This window comes from Daucus carota, chromosome 4, assembly GCF_001625215.2.
Source record: "Daucus carota subsp. sativus chromosome 4, DH1 v3.0, whole genome shotgun sequence".
Taxonomy (NCBI): Eukaryota; Viridiplantae; Streptophyta; class Magnoliopsida; order Apiales; family Apiaceae; genus Daucus; species Daucus carota.
The window spans coordinates 18,446,287-18,472,481 of NC_030384.2; the positions used below are offsets into that span (position 1 = coordinate 18,446,287).

At 33.0% G+C, this 26,195-nt stretch overlaps 1 protein-coding gene across 1 annotated transcript; it reads right to left on the reverse strand.

The window, feature by feature from the left end:
- Positions 1-959: 959 nt before the first annotated feature.
- On the reverse strand, positions 960-24,357 carry LOC108218657 (cleavage and polyadenylation specificity factor subunit 1). Its single transcript, XM_064091275.1, has 26 exons — positions 23,851-24,357; positions 22,478-22,621; positions 21,762-21,915; positions 20,379-20,511; positions 19,395-19,540; positions 17,429-17,524; positions 17,265-17,317; positions 15,227-15,358; positions 14,086-14,137; positions 13,881-14,000; positions 13,504-13,635; positions 13,273-13,401; positions 12,932-13,009; positions 11,842-11,982; positions 10,606-10,700; positions 8,739-8,935; positions 7,348-8,129; positions 6,494-6,574; positions 6,352-6,417; positions 6,167-6,244; positions 5,245-5,466; positions 4,968-5,099; positions 4,527-4,703; positions 3,425-3,610; positions 1,809-2,191; positions 960-1,453 (listed from the first exon to the last, which is right to left on the reverse strand). The coding sequence occupies exons 1-26, from the start codon at positions 24,165-24,167 to the stop codon at positions 1,339-1,341; spliced, it is 4,341 nt and encodes a 1,446-aa protein (XP_063947345.1). The 5' UTR covers positions 24,168-24,357; the 3' UTR covers positions 960-1,338.
- Positions 24,358-26,195: the final 1,838 nt, after the last annotated feature.

Consider the following 26,195-nt stretch of genomic DNA (forward strand, 5'->3'; position numbering starts at 1 on the left):
CTAGCACCGATAGATTTATCGGGAGGGCGCGGATTCCGGTGTCTGATTTCACGGGACCATATTTTCCGGAAAATTATTTGCATATTTTGAGTTATAGGTTACGAGATGATAATATGGAACGGAATGGAATTATCAATTTTTCGATTAGAATCAAGGCAAGTGGTGCTAGGAGGAGAATTACTCCCATGGCTGCTAGCAAGGTTTCTAATTATGGGATGGTCACGGGTGTGCCCGTTTGGAATAGTTAAGAGTTTGTTTGATTGGTTTGTTTTTATGAAAATTCTTTTTTATCAGTTGTGTGTCCATTCATGGGTCAACAAAATAATATATTTGTAAATTATCATGCAAATAGCAAGGTTTGTTGCTACTTGCTAGGATATAGTGTGCAGTAAAATTCATTCTATTTCTATATTGAAGAATTGTACAAATGTTTGTAAGACTCGGAGAAGTCGAAAATCGAACACAAGACCACCTAACAGTAAGCTACCAAGTATTTATATAGGAGACACCTAGGTCCGGCCTTGTCAAGCTCATCATTTCTACAAACGAAAAGATAAATTTATTGTTAACAAGGAAAGAGAGATTTATACGAGGGAAGAAGGTTTGAGAATCTGATCCCCTGTATTACAAAAAAAAATGTCACCCTTGCATGGACATATGAGGTCAGTTGTCATACACTTTAGACGAAGTCTTTCCAAGTAACTTGTATTTTGAAATGAACAAAGTTACTGCAGTATCCATTTCATTTTCATTCCCCTGAAATGAAGATATGTATATAAAAGAAAAAAAAAATATCATCGCCATCATCCATGGCGTCTCCACTATTTTAGTGGTATTTTATTATATCCTATTTAGTAATATTAAGGAATCTAAATTTGATCACAATATAAATTCCCGAATAACGTGACATAATTGATGAAAACAGAAATAGTTGATTCGAGTGTTGGGAGTACAAGAACTAATTAAACTAAGACTTGTTATTTGAAAATAAAATTTGAAATCTTCTTTCTATTCTCAACTCAATACAATCAACGAGACAAGTCTTTACTATGATTCTACAACAAACTTGCACAATATATCTAAAGGTACACGTTTTCGCTCTAATTCCAGGTCTAGCACTACCTCTAGAATTCTAATTGTATGATAAAGAATAATTACACCATATGTTCTACAACAAATGCTATTAGCCAGCTAGATGAGAGAGAAGGCCAACCAATTACAGTTCTGCAGAGATTTCATCACAATTTACAAACAAGAAGCTAGGGTATATAGCCCGTCAGTGGTCTACCTAATTTGTCACGCTAATTCCCTGCAGTTTGTCATTTAACAGGCTGTTCCTCATAAGAAACTTGTACCAAGAGCAAGATCATTTAAATTTGACACAATCTGTGAACGTGTTGTCCCTATCTGATTAGCAATCTCATGCTGCTGCTCCAATACAAGCATTTCAAACCTGCAAAATTTAGAAGACGGATTTCTTAAATCAGTTAGAAGATTTTTGTTGTTGGTAACAAACTTTTGAACATAAAATTGACCCCATATGTCTGGTGTTACAAGGTGTGGCGGTCTATAACAGCATCTGAAACACAGCTAAGCCGCCAACTTGATCATCAATACCATTTACAGAGACAAAACCAGAAATTAAAAAAAAACCCATAAACCCAAAATGACGGAAAAGAACTCCTTTGACCATGCTCCAATAGAAACATTCACTTACAAAATGTAGCACAAAACCACCCACAGTGGTATACTAAATAGATTTTTGTTCTCCAACTGAAAATCAAAGTGCAGGAAATACAAGTACTTACTGACAAAGAAGTTCACAGTCAACTATGCTGTCTGGACCAGGCCGGTGAGCCTTTCCTTTCGAATGGAATTGACGAAAAGATCTTGGATTCAATCCAGCAACATGTGGCACAGATTCAACAAGTTTCTTTTGCAAGGACTGAAGTCTACGAAATGTTAATTCATCTAGAGGTGCAATACATCCGACACTGCCATCCAGAGTCCCAAATAAAAGAGCGAAACGATTTGTCTTGTCAGGGACTGCAGCAGCATTGGTTCGATCAGGTGTAGGAAGCATCTGCAACCTCAGAAACTTGGTAACATGAGCACCAACATGAAACTCAGCTCGAGAAAGAAGTTTTTGTCCTTTCCAGCTCTCTGACATCTTGGGTGCATAGTAGAATATCTGTTTTAATACAATGAAGAAATCCAAATACATTAACTGGAATGTTAGTTAAGAATACTTCACAACTTTCATTAATCTACAACTCAACTTTAACATGGTAATTAACTAGGATATCTTTTGATGATTGACCAAAAAAACACTGATACCGGCATGTGTCATCTGTCATGTGGTTCTAATGTTCTATACAGGAATCTAGTGTGTAATGAAGTTGAAAAAGAGGACGAGTGTGAAGGCAATGCAAATTAGGAAGTCAAATTACTACTATTACTATTTTATTTTTTATTTTTTGGGGGAAGGAGGGGGGGGGAGGTATTTCCAAGAAGATATATAGAATATCAACACAATTTGATTTCAGTAGTATTTTATTGACTACAACAATTTGAACTAGAATGTGTTGCACAATGTTATATACTTCTGATTGTGTCAGTATATGGTGCTGAAGGACCTTCACCACAATATAGCGATATGGCGTCTGTATAGGCCTAAGGCATTCATATGTAATATAGTAGTTACAAAACTATATACTATAATATATTTTACTAAATACTAACTACCAATAACACATCATAATATGAAAACATCAATAATAATTAAATTCATAGAATACTAACAAGTTGGTATAATAGAATCTGCAGAAGACAAATGATGAAAATCACATCATTTTATAAACATCATTTTATAAGCAATTTTGTATAAACAATGAACTCAAACTGTTTTAAGCTAAATTAGTGATTTTTTTTGCAGTTGTAAAGTCCATGTTGCAGTTTTGTTGTTTAATAAACGTATTTTGCAATGAAAGAATTAAAATTTATTAAATTTTACAACACGAACTCAGTTATATATTAATCTCAATACAAAAATTTTAAGGTAAATGTAAGAGCAGCTGCGACATGACTAAGATGGAATTAATACCACTAGGTTTTGTCAGTTGTCACAGCAAATATAAGTTATCTACTAAAAATATCCCAAAGTCACCAAACTCATATCCTTTACGTTGTTACCTAGTGGATAACCCTTTTCACTTTCATGGAAGAGGCTAGGTGTTAGACAGTAAACTGATTTAAGCAAGTAAGCAACTATCAGCAAAGAAAAGTTCTTCAGGGATTTATAGTGTAAGCAAAGATATCTAGTATGTCTAGAACAAAGCAAAACAATTGGTATTCTAGTAAGTATTGCTTGCCATCGTAAAGTGCCTATAACATCACGAGTACTCGTATAGTTACACGAACTAACCTGTACATTCTTTTGATCATCTGAAACTGTTAAGCTAAGAGTACTCCCATCGATTAGAAATTCTGTCGCGAAACAATCAAGTGAGCCAAAATCTTTGGCCAATAAAGTAAGTTGAGCTCCCTGTTCCTTCCAACTGAGAAAGTATATGCTCTTGTGAATATCCCCAAGAAGAATGAAATTCTTCACCTAAAATATTTGATAACATAGAGAACATGAGTTTACATGCACAACAACCAAAGCCTACACTGGGAGTTAAGAGCTTCTATATTTAGATGTCAGCAAGTGCAGAGAAGCTATATATCGGAAATTATTGTAGTGTAAAAGAGCTGTAAACTTTTTGAATTGTAAATCAGTATCGTGGAACCTTAAATGAAAATTGTTTGAGTATTCAACTTTGATTATTACAGTCAATAAATGAAGATAACTAAAAAAGAAACAGCAAAAAGCTTATTATTTGCATTTACAGGTAACAGGTGAAGATAAAATAACTTTCCAAACACAAGTTATTTTTTCTAATTAATTAATAAACAGGACAGTGTTTATCCTTGCAAACGATCTGACAGGCAAAAAATGAAACAACTTATTTAATTACTTTACAAAAATTAACTTATTGTTCCTCACCATTACATCTCCTAATATATGGAATCAATACTTTACACAGTTTGAGGGTGAAAATGGATCTTAGATACCTGACATGTATTTTTACTAGATACAAATATGGAATGATAGATCTACAGATTGAGTACAGTTATACACATAAAATGAAAATCTTGATTTCTTCTTTTTTAACGGCTACAAACCGAGAAAAGCAGCCATGTTGCAGTAAAGAGATTTTTTAAGTTTCATATACTAGAGAGGAATATATTGCATGAAGGCTGGGCATGAGACAGAACTTGTTAACCCTGCAATAATATTGTGCCACGTGTATTTTGTATAGAAACAAATGTAACAGCTTTTATGCTAACATTGGTATAAGCTTCTCAGAAATATCTTTATCTGCTGATACCCTGCTATATGCTGTAAAATGATAATTTGAAGAGAATTTTCAGATTCTGTGATTAACAAGAAGAGTGAGAGGAACAAATGGACAAATGGTACTTACAATATTTAAGCTCACGACATAGAGAGGGGGAGCATCGTAGAAGGCGACCCCGGTCAGATCAGAACCCGTCCACTTGTGTAAAATAACCTTTGGACCAGAAGCTATCAACAGATGACCTTGAAGTGAAGCTACGGCAGATATAGCACCTTTCAACTCCTTGGAGTAAACCTCGGAAATCTGGAAGAAACATGCAAATGTTTGACACATGAATGAATAATATAGTGAATATGAAACAACTGTATATCAAGAAGTGTACACCAAAAGACCATACTAATCCAAAAACCCAAAAAAGAATATCAACAGCAACCAGAAACCAATAGAAATTTCACTGTATGTGAAATTCATGCAGAATGTACAATAGGAAATGTGTATAATTTTGCAAACGACATAGATGTAAAAACTGGAGTAGCAATAAGACGATTGAATAACTAACACATTTACCGTAGTCTGAGAACTCTCAGCAATTCTCTCTACAGAGAACAGGAGTACACGCCCTCGTCCAGCAACATCCTCCCCTTGTACGTAGGCAGTCCCAATGGCCAAAAGTGTTTCATTTTCTCTAGTTGTTGTATTCTGTTATAAAGAGCATAGAAATCAGTATAGAAGAATGAGAATGGTAATTAGTATACTCATAGGAACATAGGATTCCGATTCTCATTTAAAAAAGAAGGTTTCTATCTTAAAATAAAGAAAATGTGAGAATAACCTTAAGACTTACAAATAGAGTAACCACGCGAACAGTTAACGCATTTTCAGAGCTTTGCATGGGAATCGTACCCCTGATCTGCCAGGGACCACCAGACTTCTCTGGTTCCAGGATCCGAACCTCAAATTCTTCTACTGCGTAGGTTCCATCAGAAGAGAAATTATCATGTTCAATCTGATGACCAGCTTCTTGATCAACCAAAGATGACAAGACTTGATTTAATGGCTTAACAACCTGCAATAAAAGTTTAACAAAATTGTCAAGTGATGGTCCAGAGGATTCAAGCAGAAAAAAACACTCTAAAAGTCTATAAAGACGCAGATATGATATGTATATCATATGTTTAATGTAACAAAATATTTTTAAATACATTGTGAGCAATGTAAGTGGCTACAGAAAGTACAACATCAACAGTAGAGGAGTGATAATACTGAATAGACATACCAAACTAAAGCCTCCTAGTATTAACTTACATTCATCGAGCGAACTAATTCAAAAAGCAGATAGTACACACAACATACATGACATAAAGTGCAATAAAGAAACTATAACAAGCACAAACAGAAAAGTGAAGAATTAAATGAAAAGATAGACTGATCATGGAGTCATGGATCTTTACTACTCCATCCCTCCCATTTTTCTTTACCTCATTTCCTTGTATGTTTACCCCAATAATTTTGTCCCCATTCAGTTAATACGGAAACTGAGTCTTGATTTTGTTAAGTTTTATGAAAACTAATACGTATTTATACAAAGTTTTCGCTTGTTTAAGTGATACTGAATAAAATGTTGAATTTCATCCGTGGACAACAAAATGAGACAGAGGGAGTAAAAAAAATTCTAAACGTTTGTTATTTTTAGCTTATAAACAATGAGTAATATAAGGATCTGTTCTTTCACCAATAATGGACTCGATGCAAGATAATATACTTACTGGAACTGATACAATAAGTGGGTACAAATTCTTCTCAGCAAAATAAGTGACCTGGTGGGGAGTGCCCTTCAATGGAATCTGACCAAAAAAAAATTAGGAAAATTAATGTTAAAAAAAAAATGGCTGTATCTTAACAATGATAAATTCTTAAAGACCTATAAACAAATTTAAAGATGATGCCAAACCTTTTGTACTGGCCAATAGTTGTCATAGCATAATAAAGACGGAAGTTGACAAATTTTCAATGTACCCTGTCAAGAAAAATAGATAAATTGAAAAGAAGCCTTTTATGAACGAGAGTATAAAAACAAAACTAAAATTTCATACCTGTTGTGTAACATAGATTATCCCATGATTACAGTAAACATTGTGCAGAATGGTGAAGGCAGCAATGGGTCCATCACATAACTGTCACACAAAAAAAAAAAAAAAAAAAAAAAGATGACGCTATGTAAGAACTTGTAATGGCATCATCTTATCATAATATTTGCAATTCAAATGAAAAAATAAAGAAAAATAGACTGTGGCTATATTCATAACCTTAATAGGAATCTTACAGAGCAGCAACAAACAGTGATAGGGCTTTGAATGAGCCATTTTTGCACAAAATTGAGAAGTGAATCAAAGTACAAACTCAAAATGACAAAAAAGAAAAAGAGATGTTTTCAATTCATAAAGAGTTTATCTATTATGCGCATTCCTACCAAAAAAAACTAGCAGCAGCCAGTACTGTACTAATTTAAAGAAATAATTGTTTAGTATCGGGCAAGCTGCAATAATATTGTTGCAAATCAGCTAGAATAAAAATTTACCTATTCCCTTTTCTTTGCAACAAGGTACTTGATCACAATCTTGAAAGAGTGACTACTTTATTTAGTTAATTATTTTTCACCAGATGCATCAACAAGCCCAGACACCCAGACAATTAATACTATAAAGAATATACCAATAAAGGTCCTAATGATGTCCGATTACATATTAAGCATCAAGTGCATTAATGTTTTTCAATTTGAAACCATATTCTACACATAGTTTATCATAACACAGAAATTTATCACATTTGCCTCTAATTTGGCAACTAAACACTACATTCACAGGGTACAAGTATACATAAGACTGACCAACTACTCCAAAGATAATTATACTTTAAGAAAATTATATATACATAATCAGAGGCACACCTGTGGATGAATCCGAAGTCGTTCTCTAAATATCATAAACCAAATCGGCCTTGACCCAGCTATGAACAATCCTGGGAACCCACCAACATTCTTAAACGTTGTAATTCTTGGAGATGGAGTTTCAGGCAATATCTCTTCCTTTATATATGTATCTAATGGGACACGGGCAAATCTCAAATTTTTCAATCTAGAACTACTTGCATTATTAAGGTTAACAGAATCATGCACCGGAACAATTTCCTCAATTTTAACAGAACTTTCTGAACCTTCATACAAGTAAGCTTGGTAACAAAGAACAGTCCCATCGGTCAGGATTCCAAAAAGGAAAGGACGACTATGTTGCCCCGACCATCTATGCATGGCCAATTCTACAACCTTGATCCTCTGGTTATTCTCTTTCCTACCGTTTTCAGTCTCTTCGGAATTCTTTCTCAGATGATTTTGAGAATCATTAGCTGATTCCTGAACAAAAGTATCACCAAGGTAGGCCTTCCCTGATTCAAAGTTATCCACAGAGAACACACAGCAAAAGTTGGGTACATCAAATACTTGGAGGATACCACTTTCATAACAAACAACACAGTATACATCACCCTGATCAAGTGTACTATCAGAGCCATCAATTGCCTCCCCTACACCACTTGAAAGCCAAGCATCGGTACTAGTTTTTCGAAGCCATGGTTCTGGACCTTTATCGTGATAAAGTGTACACGATGCTATCGATTTCTTCGAATTTTCAAATACTGCTGGGAAGCTGGTAGAGACCGTGCAAGACGAAGGATCTGCAGCGTGAAATAAAATGCAGTCAAATTTATATGAGAAACACACAATTTAGGTGATGGTTTCATGACCTACCCTCAGATAGATATATGTGAAACTAGCTAGCTGTGTGTGCATAATTGAAAGACGAGAGGACAGTTCTAAGATTATTGATTCCCCCGAATATAATTCTAATATAGTGGGAGTTGAATGTCAAACACGAATATTCATTTTCTTTCTGGGATAATATGTGGGCCAAACCTTTTCCTTGGGCCCTTGGCGACTTTAAAGGAGAAAAAGGTGTCTGAATTTCAAAGGAATATATGAAATACTGCCACAACTTTTTGAACATCATATTAGCAGAAAAAACAGACTACAAACTTATGTATAATGCAAGTCTTTTTTTAAGATAACAAAGTGAAAATAAAAGAACTGCACACTAAGAAAGCATGATAGGTGGTGGGGGGGTCCAAGATGGCTAGGCTCCTGTGAGGAAAATAAAGAACTGTACATAAAGAAAACATGGTGGTAGCATTAAATTTTTGTGCAACACCAACATATTGTATTTGTCCAAGATAATATTTATGCATTCTTTACTACTGTAAAATAAGTATGACAAGGCAGTCGGATACCTCCAACAATAAGCTGAATACTTCCATCATTCATTCTTAGAAGCACATAAGGATCGGCTATAGAAACCGATGATACTGTTGGACTCTCAGACCCTGAACCAGATTCAGAGTTTGGAGCCTTAAAGTTCAGCTCCTGAGTCATAAAAGCACCATCAAGAATTCGAGCACCACGAGCATAGATTTGTATTACTCTAAGCCTGTTCAAAGCTCAAGTTAGAAGTCTGGAATCACCTCTTGAAGTACACAAGAAAAAATAACTATAATCCCTAAACATAAAGATGATTATACTTTATTGTTTAAGCAAGATCTAATTATTGCTACACAAGGGTCTACAAAATTAATACATCTGTAACAATAGAGGTTCACCACTTGGTCAGAACGGACAACATAAACTTTTTCAAGGTCTTGAGTTAATGGGCTATAATTCACCAATCATAGTGTAATTTTCTTTTCTGTAATCAACTCAATGACACAACATATGGTTGACTGTTACCTGTTTACCTTTTCAAAAAAACTGCTAAAAGCATTAAAGGTAATTCCATCTCATTATGGAGAAGTTTAAATTTTAATAAAAACAAGTTACGAGATTCAAGGGTTATATGTCATTTTGATCACTAAAGTTACTTCTGAAATCTTGAACCTCAGTTACTTTACAATAGCAAGTTTCACCGGTCACTCGATCACTGTGAGCAAAATGATAATCAACCCAATATCTACGACTGTTCCATTTTTCAAAGATGGTTGGACTACTACGACTATGAGGGAAATAGAATACCTGTACATAAAGAAAACATGATATCATCAAATTTCTGTGCAACACCAACATAAAGTGTATTTGTCCAAGATAATATTTATGCACTCTTTAGTCTTTACTACTGTAAATTAAGTACGACAAGGCAGTTGGATACCTCCAACAATAAGCTGATTACTCTCCACCTCATTATGAATTTTATTTTCTGATGAAAACAAGTTGCAAGATTGAAGGGTAAGATATCATTTTAGTTACCAAAGTTGCTTCTGAAACCTCAATTACTTCACTCATAAGTAACGCAGGTCACTTCAGTGAGCAAACTGATAATCAACCCCAAGATTTTATCCTCGACGATGTGTTACAAAAATTGACATAGGAGATAGACTGTAAATACACAAGCAGCATCCAGAATCTAGTGTTTTGTATTGGTTTGCCGTTTGAGTCACATTGTATTAGCTTGAGCATACTTTAGTCTGGTCAGTTATCCTGTAGTCCTTTTCTATTGGTAACATTAGGATTTCTTGTTGTCTTTTTAGTTCATGTGCTCACAAGTATACTTTAAAAAACAATAAAAAATAAAGGAAAGGCATTATAAATATTGAAAGATTTCTTTATCTCTCTCCAACTTATTCCTAAATATACTCTAATTCTTTTAACAGATCATGAAGTGTCTCTTTCTAGTCACCCAATTCCTTACCTAAATATGTGTTCTAACTCCTTAATTCGAGTCTATTGCTTCTCGGTTCCTAACAAATCTCTCCACATCTTAGTTAATCAAAAAATTACAGATATAACATTTCTTTGACACACGACTCAGGAGATACTGTGAATAGTTTGGATATCATGACACTACAGAGAAAAGTACTTAGGAGACTTATCTAAGTACATGGTATAAATTAATGGAATGGTTGTAATTAGTCAATACAATAAAATTCTGTTTCTGCAATAATCCCCTCCCTGTATTCACATTATAAATCCTTCCTATTTCACCTATGTGAGGCGAGTATATACTTAAGAGCACTAAGCCCTATATTATCATAGGTTATTATCATCACCCATGGCTGCATTAGGAAGGAAAAATCCAGTCCAAGGACAAAAATAAAAAAGTAAAATTACCGTCCGAAAAGATTTCCAGCAGCAACAGTACTTCCTTGCACATAATAATCGACACTTTCAGTAACCTCCTCTAGATTGTTGACTGTTTGTAGTACCTATGAATCACATAATTGCTAATCAAAACCCTCAGCATACAGCAAATACTATAAAAAAAAAAACCATTTCATCGCCAAATTAAATTTGAAAAAGCTTCCAGCTATTCCATATTAACTATTAAGTCCCAGAATATTACAACTCACGTACAGTATCAGCAACCCCGTCAACTGATCATAAGGTATATATTTTACGAGCCATCAATGACCATTAAATACTTTAGCACATTGATAGATGCATATACTTTACAGAATAAACTGATCATAAGGTATATATTTTACAAGCCATCAAGTCATCTGTATGCACGAACTCAATCTATATGCACGAACAGCACCACCATAATTAAAAAGGACTGTACAGAGAGCAAAGTGGCTCGGTTCCCCCTACACGCTCCCTGGGGTCAGTACATCTTTTTAAAGCCTCTCTCAAAGATGATTAGGGAAGAGGAATGAATTAATTATAAAAATGGCAAGAAAAACAACGAAAGTTCTGTAACCGCTAAATAATTTCAACCTGTAAACTATATGAAACAACTGCACACAAATTTAAAACAATGTGGCATTCTTTCATAATACTACTTATATATAGCAAGCCTTGTGTGGCAGAAGCAATTAGGATGAAGGAAGCAGCAAATACAATAGCACCATAATAACTCCAAATTAACAGCAAATAAGATAACTATATCGTTCATCATGCTAAATACAGTTGAACACCCAAAACAAGCATTCCCTTGCTACAGTTCATGCACAGTGATGTTTGTGATAAAAAAAAGTTGCAAATAACCACTTGCACAGATTGGAAGAGGCCCTTCTGAATGGAGACTGGACCCATAGGCTCAGACACTCTACCAACTCCTACAACCGTATAGGGAAGCAATAGACACCAAAACAACTAAAACTGTTTAAAGGCACATCAAAACAATGATTCAACAATTTTGAATATATTACAAGAAATAAAATGAATACAAAAACACTCGTAGTGAAAGAAATAGAAAAATCCTCCAATATTTGTTCCTCATAAATATTTCATATAACATATAAACAACACTTATTTTGCGCAAGAACCTATATACACAACAGCAAAATCATAGGTTACACCTGCAACTTAAACTACTAGAAGCAAATAACAAATTAGTAATCTTACCATAGTACGATTCTCCAGACTAATAATCAGATATGCATGATATTCATCATCATCAGATGCCATCTTGGAAGAATCAATAGTATGACTGCGCGAGGTCTTGTGATAAACAGTCCATAGTCCCTTGCAACCAGGTATAGGTTCCTTCAAAAATACAAATCACATATACATTATAATCAAACCATTCTGATAGGATATATTGGCATTTGTGTCAGAAACACAATGATGTGTATTAGTTTACTCCTCCATATAGGCACAGACTATTATGCACTATGAAGCCCAAAGAAAGGGCGGATTCGAAAATTTTATATACGAAAAAGTATTGTGTGTGGGTAAATGAAAATGTCATTTCGATAACTGTGCACCCCATCTATATCAGCAAATGACAAATACAGTATAAAAAGTGTTATCTTCTTAGTTGATTTAATCAAACAAATTAAACTTAAGGATAACTGCATGCTATAATCCAAGCCAAAAACCTTGGTACAAAAACAATATGGTCAACTAGATCTAAGAAATTCAGGTCTTTAACCAATTTCTGGGCAAAATAACAAGCTACAACTTGTTTGATTATTTACAGAGTAGAGACATTACAATTAAAATGATTATATCCTACTTCATCTTACATTGCAGGAAAACACATTGTGATATGACATTCAGAATATCAAAAGGAGAAATTTAGGTGACACTATAGATGGGTTTGGTAGAAAGATAATTTAAGAAGGAATAAAAAGAAAAATATACACATCACTAGTTCCTAAATCCTACTAAAACTATAGCTGCAGTCTGATACTGAAATTTACACATCACTAGTTCCTGAATCCTACTAAAATTGTAGGAACATAAAAAGAACAAGTAATAAAAACAAAAGGCTAAATGTTATCTGTAAAATAAAGATATTGAGAGAAGTTAGCCACTCAAAACATACTGCAAACGTTCCACTACTGTTTTGCTAAATAGTTAATTACACTCTTTACTTTGCTAAATAGTTAATTACACTCTTTACTTTTCATGAAATTAAAATTTCCAGAAATGAAGATTCCAATAAGTTTTAAAAAAAATAACTGAAACGGAACTACAGATATAGACATACTTGAGTGATTACTTCAGGTCGAATTGATTTTTGAAGCACGCAGAGAGCCCCATTCTTTCCATGGCCGGAACAGCATACCTATAAAATATTGCAAATAAAAACAGTTACTTCTAAATTCTCATCTATATCTGCAAATCCAAAACTTCATGAAAGCGGACTAATAAGAATAAATCAATTAAGTAACAATTGAGGAAGCAAAAGCCATAGCAGATATATATCCAAGACAAACATGAATAATGTAATCGTACTATTAGAACCAGCCAACACGAAGAAAGAACATAATAAGTTACAGTCTTCCAACAAAAACTTGAATAAAGTTAAAGCTAACCAGCAAAACTAACCAGTTCATAATTACTTTGTTTAGCAATACCAGTTGCATTGTGGTCAGCATTAATTCGTAAACCATAAGAAAAATCTTTCAGAGGGCCAACATTGATCAGAGAATCTCGGACAGTAAACGAAAATATTTTCTGCACAAATCAAAAATGTTAATTACTAAAACAATACATGCCTTCGTACAGGGCATGACATGAAATCCACAAAACTGGAGCTCTTATCAAAAAATGACAAACCTCGGTTGACTCTGCATTATTTGGACCTGAACCATACAAAGAAAGCTCATCATTGACCATGTCTTGCAAAGCATCAGAAGAGGACCTTCTTAATCGCTTTGCTTGATGAACATCAACATCAATATCTCCAACCTGTAAGGTTAACAAAACAGAAGCTTACTATCTCCAAAGTCCCAAAGTCTATTATAGAATTAATTAATACTGAACAATTAATATATTATATATTAAAATTTTCAGAAACATCTTCCATTCATACACAGCCGAACAATAAATTTACATAGTCAAAACTCAAAAGAAGAAATTTGATAGGCCAATAACTTATAAAAAAATAATGGAAGTGCATAGGACCAGAACACTTCGAAGATATTTGGACACACCTCTTCTTTCATACCAGGAGGCAACGTAGATGCACCTACACCAGATGTAAACTGCACAAGCAAACTATCTCCCAGCCGACTAGCCAGAAAAAATAATGAATTTCCAATAGTTGTGATACCCTAAAAAATTAAAATACCAAATAAGAACAGATACACCCATTGGTCCTACCAACAACTCATAATTGGTCAAGGATATAATACTCACTGAAGTAAGCACTGAAGCTTTAGACTTGGACAAATCAAGTCTTTGGACAACCCTGTGGAAGGAAAGAAAGACCTTAAAAACTAAGTCACTCATTTATAGAAATAAAGAACAAACAAAATGTTGTCTATGCATCGACTAAATTTCAAAAGTTATATGTGGCTACTTGTGATCTAAGTTTGTTGGAAAAATTAATATGGGTTCAACTTCCATCACTTTTCGTGACCTGAACACAACTTCAACATAATCAACAATGAAATGTCAAATGAAAGTCTTCCACATTAAACCTTCAACACCACAAGATCATATTAGTTCCTTGGCTTGACTAGAAGAGGATAGACACTCGCAATATACAAGATTGTCAACTTGAGTATTGTACAACTTAAAGCATTAAGAAAAGTTGGCAAATGTTATGAAATTGTCAAATCTCTATCGTTATCAACTATCAAATTTTTCATGTAGGCACTCCCTTTCCACAATATCAAAGAGAAGACTTTAAACCTTGAATAACTACTAAAGGATTCATTACCCAAAGTGAAAAGTTGCATAATTAAACCATAAAAGTCTTCGCAGAAAAATTTTAATTTATACTCATTAAATTTAAATGTCTAAATATTCAGAATTTTGCTTGCTGCAAAACAGCCCAAGAGTAACCTTAATGACAGATTCTAAACACATAAACCTCATAGAGTATCTATGCTCAAGAGAAGGCAGACAAAAAATATAGTTCTTCAACAGAATCTCCTTGGGAAAAATTCAATGTAGAATGAAAATAAGATATGAGCAGTTTTATGAAAGGCTTAGTAAAGACAGAAGACAGTAAATATTACTCCCTCTGTCCCAAAATAAGTGTCGCTTTGACTTTTTTCACATGATTTGAGGTGCAAAAAAATCATACTTCTATATATTATTATTCAAATTTTCTTTTTCTAAAAAAAGTTTAACATCTATATTTTTATTCAGAAAAAGAAAATTTGGAAAATAATGTATAGAAGTATGTTTTCCTTGCACCTTAAATTACGTGCAGAAAGTCAAAGTGACACTTATTTTGGGACAGAGGGAGTAGAAAAGTAATAAAAATCCGTTAGGGTCGTAGGAAGGATAATTTGCCACAGAAAAATGAGAGGAATATAAGGACACCCACCGTCCATCATAAACAAGTTTCAGCAGAAGCAGTTCCCCAGTTTTTGTTGAAAGCATAGCTACGTCATTTGATAACCAAGTCGCATTAGCAGCATCTAGCTCCAGACTGAAATTTGATCTTGTTGTCTCTTGACTGGCAGGATAGAAGGTATTACTTTATGTAAGATGTAAATCTACTGTTCTGTATATGCTAGGAAAGTCTTAATCACTAACACAACAACAATTAACAAAGTAAGATTACAACAGGATAAGGAAAACCCTTGAATATAATAAAACTACAGAGGCAACTTAGAATTTGAACTAAATAGGAGTTATGTCAAGAATTAGTATATATTAAATCCAAATTGAACTCAAAATACTACATCGTCCCACTTTAAAATCAAAGTTTGAAAGTAGCGTTCAACTCTTAATATAAGCAATGACAAATGACAAGCTTACTGGATGAATGGAGATTACAAACAGACATGACAAGTAGTTCACCGCTGATGAATAATCAAACAAAAATATGACCGCAACAAGCTAACAAAGAAAATATTAGATCTATTGTAACATTTTAATCCTGCAAGTAACTACACTTTCGTTAGAAACTTAAAAAAAAGGATGTAGTAAGTTTTGGGCATATCCAAACTACTACATTGTTTTTCCTGAACCTCAAAGTTGTGCCTAAACTGCTCTTTATTTCTTAACAAAGAAGTAGTGAGCTTAGCCGGAAGAGTAGAGACTACAGATGGAGGAGCCAAGTAGTCGAGCACTGTATGAGCCTATTGTTAAGATAAAATGATGTCTTTTATTTGGAGCATTTCCCCAATTTTAAAGTATCAACAGAAATTCTTTTTGAGGAACATAGTCTCAAAAAGAAACAACACATATATGAAAACAAAATGATATATCACCTGCAAAATACAATAATCTCCTATTTTGGAGGGACCAGAATTCTCACGTGTTCGAGTGCGAGAATTAGGATTATATAGATCTGTCAGGATCTAGGGTTTAGAAATACAAAAATAAAGGCAGAGAATTAACAGATTCTAGGTAGAGATCACAGAAAAACAGAGAAAGAGAGGGAATTAAGTCACAGAGATAGAGAAGTCAGAGAGATTTGCACATACAAAGCACAGAAATCAGTTTTAGAGAGAGAAAGTAAACAGAACTTTAGAGAGAGAAAGAGATGGTGGAAACTAATTTCATTTTCTGATAGTGTTCAACATCATAAAATGAAACCTGAGTTTGGTATCTGTACTAGTCTAGGCTTACTTATTCCGTCAAATGACCAAACTACCCTTAGCGAGCTAGTACTACTGCTAGTTATAATATCCTTAATGATACTATCACTGTTACTAGTCAGACTCCTCTTGACAAGATCCCCCAAATATGTATACAAAGAAGGAATTGGCTTTCTTTTATTTATCTCTGTTTGTTTTGCCAAGGTTGTGTTATATACTTATATACTTATTATATCTTTCTATCAGGAGTAAGGAATTCTTTAATTTATTGCCTCTTCACAGATTAATAAATCCAAAGTCACTTGCGCATGTTTAACCAACAACTTTAAAAAAAAAAAAATCAGTCCAAATTAACATGACTGTCAAGTTCAAACTGACAAAATGTCAGTAAGTACATGCAACTTCAAGAATTATATGTTTAATTTTTATTTCCTACAACTTACAATTCAGACAGTATTAACTGAACCATCAATATATCTGATAACTTATATGTAGTAAAAAACATTCTCACATGTAAATCACTATAAATAACTTGAGTAATGATCACCTCTCAATAAGGTATGTAAAACAAGCCTTATTTTTAAGACTGATATACTTGGTGCATCAGATATTCTGATCAACAAATACAAGATTCTATGAAAAGATATAGGAAAAATAAATCTTATTGTGGAAGTGTACAACTGAAACAGGTCTCAATAAGAACAAAACATTTTACGCTTAGAGACTGAAGACAAACTCAAAATTGCAAAACCATTGGTGAGATTTAGAAGAAGAAATAAGGCAGGAAAAGAAAACACAAGTAGTAGAAAATCTGACCTGCCGTCAACAGACACTGCAAAGTTGTTTAAAGCCAAAATACATGATGCTGACTGGTCAAGTGAAATGATGGTTTAGAACAAGAAAACAAAGAGAGCAAAAATAGGAAACAAGAAGATGCAAAAATGAAATTTTTAATTGCTATAATATGAACAAATAATTACCTGGCTATGATAATGAATAGAATTCGTGCTAATAACAATAACACCACCAATTGGAGAGGGCACAGCAAGAAGCTTGTATGCCTCGTGAGGAAGATTCTAGAACAAGAAAACATGTGAGTCAGTATAAATGCTAGAAATTGCCAACCTTTCAAGAATGACAATACAAGAAGAGAAAAGATTTGACACAACATTCAAGAATCATAGATATTCTACTTTTAGAACCTGTTTTCTCAAAAATAGATAACATTAATAAAAAAAATGATACCACAAATAGGATAAATTTGTATTTAACCGCAGTTGCTGATGAACAAGAAATTAATAAATTAATTTGTATATATTATACGTTATTATTCGAGTTGTATTTATGGATTATGGATTCTTCATTATTTTCCAGCTCTATTTCCGGAAATCAATCTATTGAAGAGCTCAGTATTTACATATGTATAAATCGGTGTATGTAATAAGTTAGGGAAAAACCAAGAGAAAAGGTGAATATACCTATAGATAGATAGATAGATATTGTTGTACTGTTCAGTGTTTACATGGGTTGCACAAGTTTCTAGTAAAATAATAGCATCTTTTGAATACGCATAAAGTTTAAGCATGTAATCCTTTGGTTTTGATAGACAAAAAATAGAATACAATATAAAGGACAACATAACGACATAACCTAGCACTTAAGTATATCATATATAATACACATATATTATTAGTCCATTATGTCATATCCCCTTACTCGTATCTGAAATTCATAAGGGGTTCTTGTGTCCTAAACTTTAAGCATTTCCAAGTCCGACACTCGGATGTGTGTCATGTCCAACACTCCATACCCGAGTCTGAGCAACGAGAGTGGTCGAGTTGTTTTTAAAGGGGAGGAGCTTGATGGGGAACAAGGTATTAATAAGTTAATTTTAATGTATTATACGTTATTATTCATGAATAATAATGATTATAATTGATTAGGTATTATAATTATATTAAGTTATGAGGAACATTCTGGTAGAATAGTAGAAGGATTTGTTTTCTACAATAAGTCATGGTAAAAGATATTAATAAGAATTTAGTTTTCTTTTCATTGGGAAATTACTTGGCTCCCAAGTAATGATTTATCTATATTTAACTCTTAAAATCTCTTATTGTTGAATATAGATGAATATATGAATTCATAATTGTTTGATACATCCAAGGACATATTTGTGACAACCAATTCTCTACGAGCACAGGTAATTTTCCCATTGTTTACCCCTTTTCCACCTTTGTCCACCATCACATGGACCCTGAAACTTAAGCTACATAATCAAATAAGTAATAAGTAAAAGGAAACATTTTTGAAAATTAGTGTTTAATATTCTTATCCAGGAGAAACATTAAGGTATGAGTTCATATACATTTTTTTTTGTTTTACTGCATCATAAACCTTTGATCTGAAATTTTATTGGCTCCAGTATAATATGAAAACACAAAACAAAGAAAATGCCACTTTGATATGATAATTCAGTTAGGCTAATATAAATCTCAAATTGAAGATGGTACAATTCCAGGATTAAATTCTGTTGGCCCATCTTTATGTTGCACAATTTGGCATTGCACACTCAACTCAGGTATTTGCTTGAGACGTTAAGAGGGCTTGTCAAGTCTGCGTTTACTGTTTATCAATTGATAAATTCGCGCCTTGAGATTTAAACACAACTTTATGTTCTTGTAAAAGCTAGGTTGCTATTGCTTTTGAGACCATATAAACTTATATTTGCAAGGTGAATTCGTTAATGAGAGATATTTTCAGATTTGTTTGGTCTTTAAAATGCCTCCAAGAACACACCAAACAAGCACATATGTACTCAATCAAAATGCAGCAAAGAAACGCTACTGAGCCCAGACTGTTGCACCAAAGCTATTTATAGATAGAAGCTCGGCTACTTGAATATCTTAAAATATCAAGCATATGTCAAAATCAAAAGGAACATACACTTGCTGACCATATTAATGGATGCTGCTTCAAAGTCGTGCTAATACTAAGTGCTGAAATGCCGCAGGTATGGTGCTTCCAGGAGACCCTTCCAGCCCAAGTAAGCTCATGTTCATATAGAATAACCAATACGGGCTCAATATAACCTATATAAAGTAATAGGAAATTCTAAGTAACATGGAATATACATTTGGTTAAAAATCAACAAACCCAATAAACATGTGCGACATATCAAGGCAAGCACAACTGTAACACCATGCCATGACATTTTTAACTTCTATACAAGCCATTGAGGTGCTATTTGCTTCAGCTTTTACGGCCAGAAGTTAGAAAGATGGCCACAATCAAAGCCAGAAGCACCGACATATTTCCGAATTCAGCTATGCTACATTTCATGTCTCCTAAATTGATCAAACTTATTAATTACTAAAACGCAAAGACTTGCATAAATTTCTAGTTCTTGCATTTTGATTATCTATATTTATCTTCAATTTCACCGCACATGATATCAACGTTTATTCTGAGTAGAACTTCGAGTGTCTACTATCATAGTTCACATTACAAAAAAAAATTGGTATTTATATTTTATTAACAAGTCTCAATCAAAATAGATAAACGTTTCTATTATAACATGAACATCTAAACAATTAAGGGTGAGTGATGAAAGCTTATATCAATTGTTAGCTACAGTATCAAGTTCAAATTATAATTATAATTATAAAAAACAAAAAAGAATGCCAGAATCTTAACTGAACATCAGGCTGAACATCTTTTAGAAAATGCATAGAGCAATTTAAAAACGTTACATATTTTCCTACTTTTCTCCTTTCCCCAACTTGTCTTGGTGTAATAGCCAGATAATTTTCAAATATAGAAACCTTTGTTTAGGACAAGTAAAAGAATTGAACTGCTCATATCACCACTAATTAGAAACTCGGTCAAAGAAAAAATGCACCATTACAGAATGTGCACAAATAGTCTCACCATTTATAAAAACAAAATCCTTTACATGCTTCATTTCCATATCCCTCAGGCTGATTATGTACGACGATTCAATACGAGCACAGGAAGCACCTCCAGCACCTAGTGTACTGTCATCACCAACAAAACCACCAGCCTAAAACCCAAAATTCAAAAATTCTGATCATAACAGCATACTCAACATTATAAAATCCAATACTATCTAGAGTAGGTCCTAAATATGTAATACATGCAAACATGATTCCAAAGTAACTTACAAAAGTCATGCTTTAGACCATCTCCAACCCATGACACTTAAATAGTATAACTTACACTAAAAATAGTGTCAACATCACATCATTTATAAAATGCATTCCAACCCATTGACACTATAATTTACACCAAAAGGAATGTTACTATAACATAAAGGGAATAAATTTGTTTTTGACACTATAATTTACACTAAAAGGAATCTTTCTATGACATAAAGGGAACAAATTTGTTTTATTAACAAAAGCAAGGCCATTGTTGGAATTATGAAAGACACCAAATTTGGTTTAAAGATTACACCAAATGTACTTTTGACACCAAATTTGGTGTCACACTATCCATTTGGTGTAGACTTTACACCATTTTAGTGTTGCATTGGAGTTGGTTTTACACTATAATAGTGTTATAGTGTTGGGTTGAAGTTGCTCTTAGTACCACATATACAACTAATGAATACTTAATACCGCATGACATGCACAAACAAAGCAATATTGATTATATAATTGAACTCTTCCTTCTATCACTTTCAAGATTAACCATCGTGTGCAATTGAATTAATGAAGATTGTGACAACACTTTGCTTATAGAAATTCAAGAGGCTTTTATCCATTTCAAAGGTATCTTCCTATTTCTAGTCAAAACGAGGCTTAGTAAGGTCCTCGGTTCTTGCATTCCAAAGCCAAAATCATTCTCTTGTTATCAATTCTGTACTTGCAAAACCACACAGCAGACCTAAAGTTTCTTTAGGGCCTTTATGACCATTCTCAATAGGATATGGTTTAACCAATTTGTCACCACCCAAGTTTGTATAATCTAACTCTCACGGGCACACTAGTATTAAGCTAGTGTGTAATATGTACCAGAGGTATTGTAAAATTATGTAACCGCAAGACCTTCTGAGGACCATGTTATGGTTGTAGGTCATATCCCCTTGTATATAACACTACTTGATGAGCTGACCAACAAATGGAATTCCATATTTAAGTCAAAGATTAATAACATACAGTATAATTGCCCCAACCTTGGCACATTTTTAAATGTCAAAGTATGACCATGTCCAAGAATTCTTAAGAACTTATCTTTAAGTGTAAACAAATAACTATAATTATTTATAAGAATGTAAAAACTAAGAGAAACCTGAGAGGCCTTGAGGACTATCATTTGTAAGCCATAAACAAGCACCCCAGCGCATCTTCCTTGCGGATCAACTTTTACCAGTGGTCCTGTGGGAAAATTTTCTCTACCTCTTCGCAAATAAAGCCATTCTGGACCCTCAAAACAATGCATTGAACTACAGAAATATATAAAAAAAAATATACTGATAAATTGGTACTTGATGATGAGCAAGAAACTAAAGGAAATACTTAGTATTTCTATTAAAATAATATTTCATTTATAATAGATACTTAAAATATTATACAGAGGAAATATTTTAGGTTATGGAAGTAAAGTAATAAAAGGATTTGTTTTTTATCTATCATGTTTGTAGATTAGTGAAAAGCAACAATTGATTACACTTGTTTCCATGTTATTAGCATTGTCATTGGTTAAGTTTTAGGCTTTTTCTCCTGCATGAGGAGATGCAAGATTTTAATCTTAAAAATTTATCACTAAAACTGAGATTGCTCCCTAGTTATGGGTTACGATCAAAACAGATGCTTCTCTTTTGAGTCACCCTAAGGCAAGTGGATTTAATGGGGTTACTTCTTCCCCAACTTATCTTTTTATAATTTTTTCTTTTATCCACCTTTACATCATTATTTAGTACCGTAACAATCAAAGATTTATATCAAAATTAGAGTAAAGGAATATATGTAGTAGCACCTAAATTAGCTTATCAACATTTGAATTACCTTGTGCGCAATCCATGGACTGAATCATCAAATTCTAATACGGATATCTTTGCATCATCAAATGTAAGTATTATAGAATCCCTCCTTCTGCCATCAGCACCCCCACAAGGCAATATAGCCATGGAGTAAATATTGCCGTGTAACCTGCAGATTGTCTCAGTAATCTATGTTAAAAGAACTTGCAGACTACAGTCACAGTTCCACAAATCAAATACAAGCACCAGTAAATCTTTTAGTTAAAAAACAGATGTTCAGTCAACAGCTTGGCTCCAGTTACCACTTTTTACAACACTTCTTATTTTAATGATGATATAAACATAAAAAGGAACTTATAGTCACAGTTCTACTTATCAAATATTAGATAAATTAATCTTTTAATCAAACGCCAGAAGCTCAGTCTACAGCCTAGCTCCATTAATCACTTCGTCCAATATTTCTTACATCCATATCATTATTACGAGAGAGAGTTTAATAGGTACTTATAGTAATTATGCCACAAAACAAATATTGGATAGGTTCGATAGGCACCATAAACACCAATGTGCACTGCAATTTAACCAAATGTATTTTAAGTGAATTTTACTTCATATACATACATCTAGTGAACTCTACTTCTCCTAAACCAAATTTCATACTTAGATTATAAACTATATTTTCATATCCAAATTCTATCATTTTCTTTCTTTAACATATAGCATAATGTCCACACAAAACATATGTCATAATCTATATCATAACAATACTTAAAACTTTATGTATCCAAAATGCCCTATTGACAAAAAAAATTACAAAAAGTTAATCCTGAAAGTACGATAAGGTCCTACTTTTCCAATGTGTGTTTGCATATAAGAAAATATTTTTCAGAGTTTAAACAAACTTATAAAAATTAGAAATTGTTATGACCCCGGTTCTGGGAAAATTGAAATTTTCCAGAGGAAAATTCCTATAAAATGACTTTCCCTTCTCAGAAGAGGAAACATTTTCTCAAAATTTGCATAATTTTTCATGATATAGTCAAATGGAAAAATATTTTCTAAAATCAAGTTATTTTCCGGTATACAAACAGAGCTAAGTGAATTTAATTCCGTATATTTACAACTAGTGCATTCTAATGCTACATTTGAATCATAAACTATATTTTATATTCAAATTCTATCATAATATTACTTCACCAATTAGCCTATCATGCACACACAATGTACATTGCAATTTATAACCATAACACAACACCACATATCAGAAACACAGCTCTAATGACAATAAAGCACATATCAATACAATAAGCTACATTGCAATGTTCAAATTCTCGTAATTATACCACTGCAGATACATATCACAATCTATATACAATACATTACGAGTAGAAAGTGCACCTGTAATGACAAACAAGCTCAAGCGAAGCACCGGAAACGCCATCCATTACGCCACCGCGCTTGTCCACAACACTCCCCTTACCACTACCACCACTATCCTCACTAACTCTAACTACGTAAACTTCGAGAACATTCGCAGCGGTGACAACTAAATTCGGTATCGAAGCGGTGACATTTGGCTTAATCGAAAGCCAATCGGAGTCTTCGGTCTGAATAGAAGGGAGTTTAGGGAGTTGGTTGGAGTGTGTGATGTAACCTGATGCGCAGGTCTCGATTGCGGTAGGAGAGTGCATCATTTTGAACGCTGCGTAGCTCATTGTTCGGAATTTAATTTGATTTCTAGGGTTTGGAGGAGGAGGAGAAGATTGGGTTTTGAAGAGAGAAAGGGGGTTAAACCCTAAGGCGGGGTGTGTTTGTTTGTATTGGTAGACAAGCACCGATTTGGGGCTGTGGAATGAATTACAACTTCATACTTCTATCGAACGGGAAAGTAATGGGTTAGATCTCATTTAAAATACTACTCCCTCCGCGGTGATTTATATACAAATGGTTTGGACACGGAGACCAAGAAAAAGTGTAAAAAGTGAGTAAAGTTAGAGGAAAAATGGGTGAAGTGGTGGGACCCATTTATATTTAATGATAGATTTGAGATAGTGGAGGAAAGTAGTGGGTGTAATAGTGTTTATATTATTATAAAATAAAGATAGTGGAAGAAAGTAGTAGGTGTGATAGTGTTTTATATTATTAAAAGTTACTATTTTTGGAATGTATAGAAATGATGGGACGGCCCAAAAAGGAAACTGTATAGAACTGACTGGGACGGAGGGAGTAGCAATTTTGCCCACGGGTACGTTATATTTTTCATATTTAAAAAATTAATTATAAGATGTTTTTAACTGTAACACGCTCGGTAATAAATTCTTTATACGCTCAGTAATAAATTCATAGACTAATACAAAACGGTAGGATATTCGGAGTTGGGCAGACCACAATTATTATATTTTGACTAATATATAATAATCTAATATTTCAACTAAAATTTATCAAATTCATATTGTAAATAAAATTATAATATGACTAAAAAAATAATTCAGTTACTAAGTACAAGTTAATATAGACTAGGGAATCACCCCGCGCTTTGCGTGCGGGTAAAATTATTAAAATTTTCATTAAAATGAGGTCGGAAAATAAATAAAACCAATATTAACATTCGATATTATGTATATTTACAGGTACTACATCATCAAAAAATTAATTATTTGGGATTTATAGATTGAGATTTATGCAATCAAAATATAAATATAGTTAAAGTAAAATTTGGATCTAAATAATACTTATTACTTTATTAAGTTTTATATATCACATCATTTTTTTAAAATTATAGATTCCCGATTATCAAACGTTAGGTTATATCTGCATAAATTTTAAATAATTGTAACATAAGTGAGATTTTTCTTTTACCAGTACATAAGTGAGAATTTCATTTTAAGAATTTTGTTAAATATGATAACTAAAAATCTATGTTGATTCCAACAGTTATTTATTAATATTTAACAATATTATCTTATTTATTCTTGATTTTCATATAATTGTTGATTTCTATAATTAAATTAAATTTCAAAGCAGGCAAAAATTTGGAATTCAACCACTCATATAACATGATTATATGAAAATTGAAATTTAATGCTAACAAAATATTGGTCGGAACAATCTTAATTATCTTTTACCATTTAGTAAAAATTTAATATTAGATTTTGGTATCAAATAATATTATTGATATAGTATTTTTTTTCTTCGATATAATTAGAAATAAAATAAAATATTTAAAGGGAATAATATTAGTAATTGGATCGTAATTGTAAAATTTATTTGAAAAATTACACTTCTGATTCTTGATTATGTTGATTTTCTGGACTTGAGTTATATTTGCATATAATATTAAATTTGAATTCGAAAATGAATAAAAAAACTAATACTTGTATAATATTGAAAAACTAAAGATTTATGCTATCAAAACGCAATTTATGATTCCAACATACAAAAGAATAAGTTTCGGGGGTCATGTTCTAGATAGAACCATTAGATAGAGAACCATAGAACCCTTACCTTATAAGGCAGGGTTCTGCAGCAGAACTTAAGTATGAGTTAGGGTTCTGCAGCAGAACTTCACATGCAAAAAATATCAATATCTATGTATTAGATTTTAAAATTGTTTTTGAACACACACAACGATGAAAAAATATGAAAAAAAACATGTATTTAGATTCAGATCCTAAAAATCTATTTAAAATTTAGGGTTCTGCAGCAGAACCTTAGTGGTTCCATGGTTCTATTTTAAGGACTGG